Raw genomic sequence first — 2,691 nt, 5'->3', positions numbered from 1 at the left:
CATTGGTGCATATAATTTTTGTTTAGTTAAAAGAAATTAATTATCAGTTGCATTAGGGGTTGTCCATAAGTTACGTCGCGTAATTTTTGACTGTTTTTGACCCTCCTTACTCTTCACAACATTGTAACTCTTTAGTAATAAGTCTTGCACATGTTGTCACAAAATCACTAACCAATTCCTCCCCCTTCCTAGAGCGTGAGATAGTATATGGAAAACCCCTTACTGCATTTCTATAATAGATTTTACCTCTTTATATATTTCTGTAAATGATTATTTTAATATATAGCAATAAATAAAATGATTTTGAAAAGTTTGCTTTAACGACATAATGTAAATATGGCTTTAAGAAGACAGGTGAAAAATGTGGTAAGAAACTTCTCTGATATAGAAGTTAAAGTTAGAGAATCTACCAGTAATGATCCATGGGGTCCATCAAGTTCATTAACTAGTGAAATAGCAGATGCTACTTATAATGTGCAAGCATTTAGTGAGATTATGGTGATGTTATGGAAAAGAATAAATGATCACGGTAAAAATTGGCGACATGTGTACAAGTCACTTGTTGTTCTTGATTATATAGTTAAAACAGGTAGTGAGCGTGTTGCTCAACAGTGTAGAGAAAATATATTTGCTATAAAAACTTTGAAGGATTTTCAATTTATTGATAAAGACGGAAAAGATCAAGGGATTAATGTTAGAGAGAAATCAAAGGCACTTGTTGCTCTGCTTAAGGATGATGAACGGTTAAAAGCTGAACGAGAACGTGCGTTAAAAGCGAAAGAAAGATTTACCCAGTCTCAGGGTGGTATTGGAAATACAAGTTATCCAGGAAACAAAAAATCTGCAATTTCAAAATACTCAGGCTCTAAAGGGAGTATGGATGACTCAAATATTCCTTCACAATCTTGGCAACCTTCTAAGAATCAAGAAGATTCTCGATCAACAGATGGACGCATAACCTCAGAATTAGAAAAAGTACGCCCTTCAAATGAATTCGAAGAAGAAATGCAACTTCAAATTGCACTAGCAATGAGTAAAGAAGAAGCAGAACGTGAACGAAAATCAGAAGATGTTGCTTTCCAAATAGCGGTAAATAATTCAACTGCTGCAGCAAGTTCCACTCTTCTTAATTTGACTGATTCAGTTTATAATCCTCAATCCAAACCAGAAGGCGATCCCTGGAGTTGTTCTCATCCTCAATCCACACCTTTAGTTCACCAAGATCCGTGGGGGAAATCTAATACTCAAACTTTTTTTCAACCTTCAAATGTTACATCTGTTCCCTTAGTTGATCCATGGTCAACCTCTACCAAAAATCCAGTTGATCCTTGGACTGCTCCTTCGTCTTACTTGCCTTCTCCACAACAACCAGATCTATGGAGTGGACAAGATTCATTAATGACTCAAAGTCCATTCAAAGCCCAATCATACTCTCCACCTCCCTTATATGAACCATTTCAAAATGATGTTTCAAAATTAAATGTTTATAATCAAACGTTGGCAGCAACAAAAAATAATCAAAGTGAAAGTAATGCTTCTCATACGTTCCTAAAAAATGGTGCACACTTAGTTGATGTTGATAACATAATAAAACCAGCTAACAATCAATCTTTTCACAATCCGTTTATGTCCAGTGTACCCGCAACTAATACAAATCCGTTTTTACAAGATAAGCCGAAACCTAAGTCGATCAACGAGCTTAGAAATAATAAATCTTTTGCTGTACCTGGCCCTGGAGGTGATACATTGCTACCTGCACCATTGCAGCCAACAAATAATTCAGGAAATAACCCTTTTCTCTTGTAGTATTTTAATATCCATTTTTGTTAACAATAGTTTTAATTTTCATAATTTCTTTAACCTAAAAACATTTTTATTTTTCTCGCTCTCAAAATAAGTGTTTGATTTATTCAAAGTTTGAAATAGCCTTTCTATTTCGTTTTGTGATTTGTTTGTTCCATATTTCCTTGTTAATAACTGTTTCACTTTTTTATACCAAAATCTTCTCAAGACTGTAGTTTAATTTCTTTTTTAATTTCTTGGGAACTAAAAGTTAGATAAATTGTTTGCAGATCATTTATGCAGTTGTTTAACCAAAATATATTAACTATGCACGTAAATTATTTGAATTACTTTTATTTTTATATTTTTGCAGAATACTTGGTTTTTTAAATCTAAATATAGTATTACGTGAAGAATTTAAAAAAATCTTCTAAACAGTTGTAAAAAAAAATAATTTTGTATAAAGTTTAAGTAGTTTTTAGTTTATGATGTAATTTTTTGCTGTGCTGTTTTTGTTTTTCTTTGCTGTAAATTTTAAACTCGATTTCGACTAAATTTATTATAATAGTGCGTGTTGGTTTGTCTATTTTGTGAATGCATTGTTAATAAAGTTTTTATGTCTTGTAATTGTTAATGGCTACTCAAGAGAATGTCTCTATTTTATCTGAATATAACCACTGTCTTAGATTTTAGTTCTAAATAAAAAACGTGTATTATGTATTATTGCGATTGTCTTAAGAGCATTTTCATCATAAAAAATTTGTTTAAATTACTATTCTACTTAGGAGACTTTCTTAAATTATATGCACACAGTAAGACCACTGATCTAGGATCCCCCCGTGTACGCACCTTGTATGCTTTCAACAACTCCTCCATTCTTCCCTTTGTGTACGTACGCATTATTTATTA

At 32.3% G+C, this 2,691-nt stretch overlaps 1 protein-coding gene across 1 annotated transcript; it reads left to right on the top strand.

The window, feature by feature from the left end:
• The first annotated feature begins 255 nt into the window (after positions 1 to 255).
• On the top strand, positions 256 to 2,467 carry LOC100201113 (epsin-2). Its single transcript, XM_065813534.1, has one exon. The coding sequence runs from the start codon at positions 337 to 339 to the stop codon at positions 1,804 to 1,806; it is 1,470 nt and encodes a 489-aa protein (XP_065669606.1). The 5' UTR covers positions 256 to 336; the 3' UTR covers positions 1,807 to 2,467.
• The last annotated feature ends 224 nt before the right edge of the window (positions 2,468 to 2,691 follow it).

Source organism: Hydra vulgaris, chromosome 12 (assembly GCF_038396675.1).
Source record: "Hydra vulgaris chromosome 12, alternate assembly HydraT2T_AEP".
In the NCBI taxonomy this organism is placed as follows: Eukaryota; Metazoa; Cnidaria; class Hydrozoa; order Anthoathecata; family Hydridae; genus Hydra; species Hydra vulgaris.
Note: the sequence above shows the minus strand (reverse complement) of the source record. Positions and strands in the feature narration are given on the sequence as shown.

Excerpts from the sequence above, each read along its gene's own strand:
- LOC100201113 (XM_065813534.1), top strand. The coding sequence starts at position 337 with ATGGCTTTAAGAAGACAGGTGAAAAATGTGGTAAGAAACTTCTCTGAT.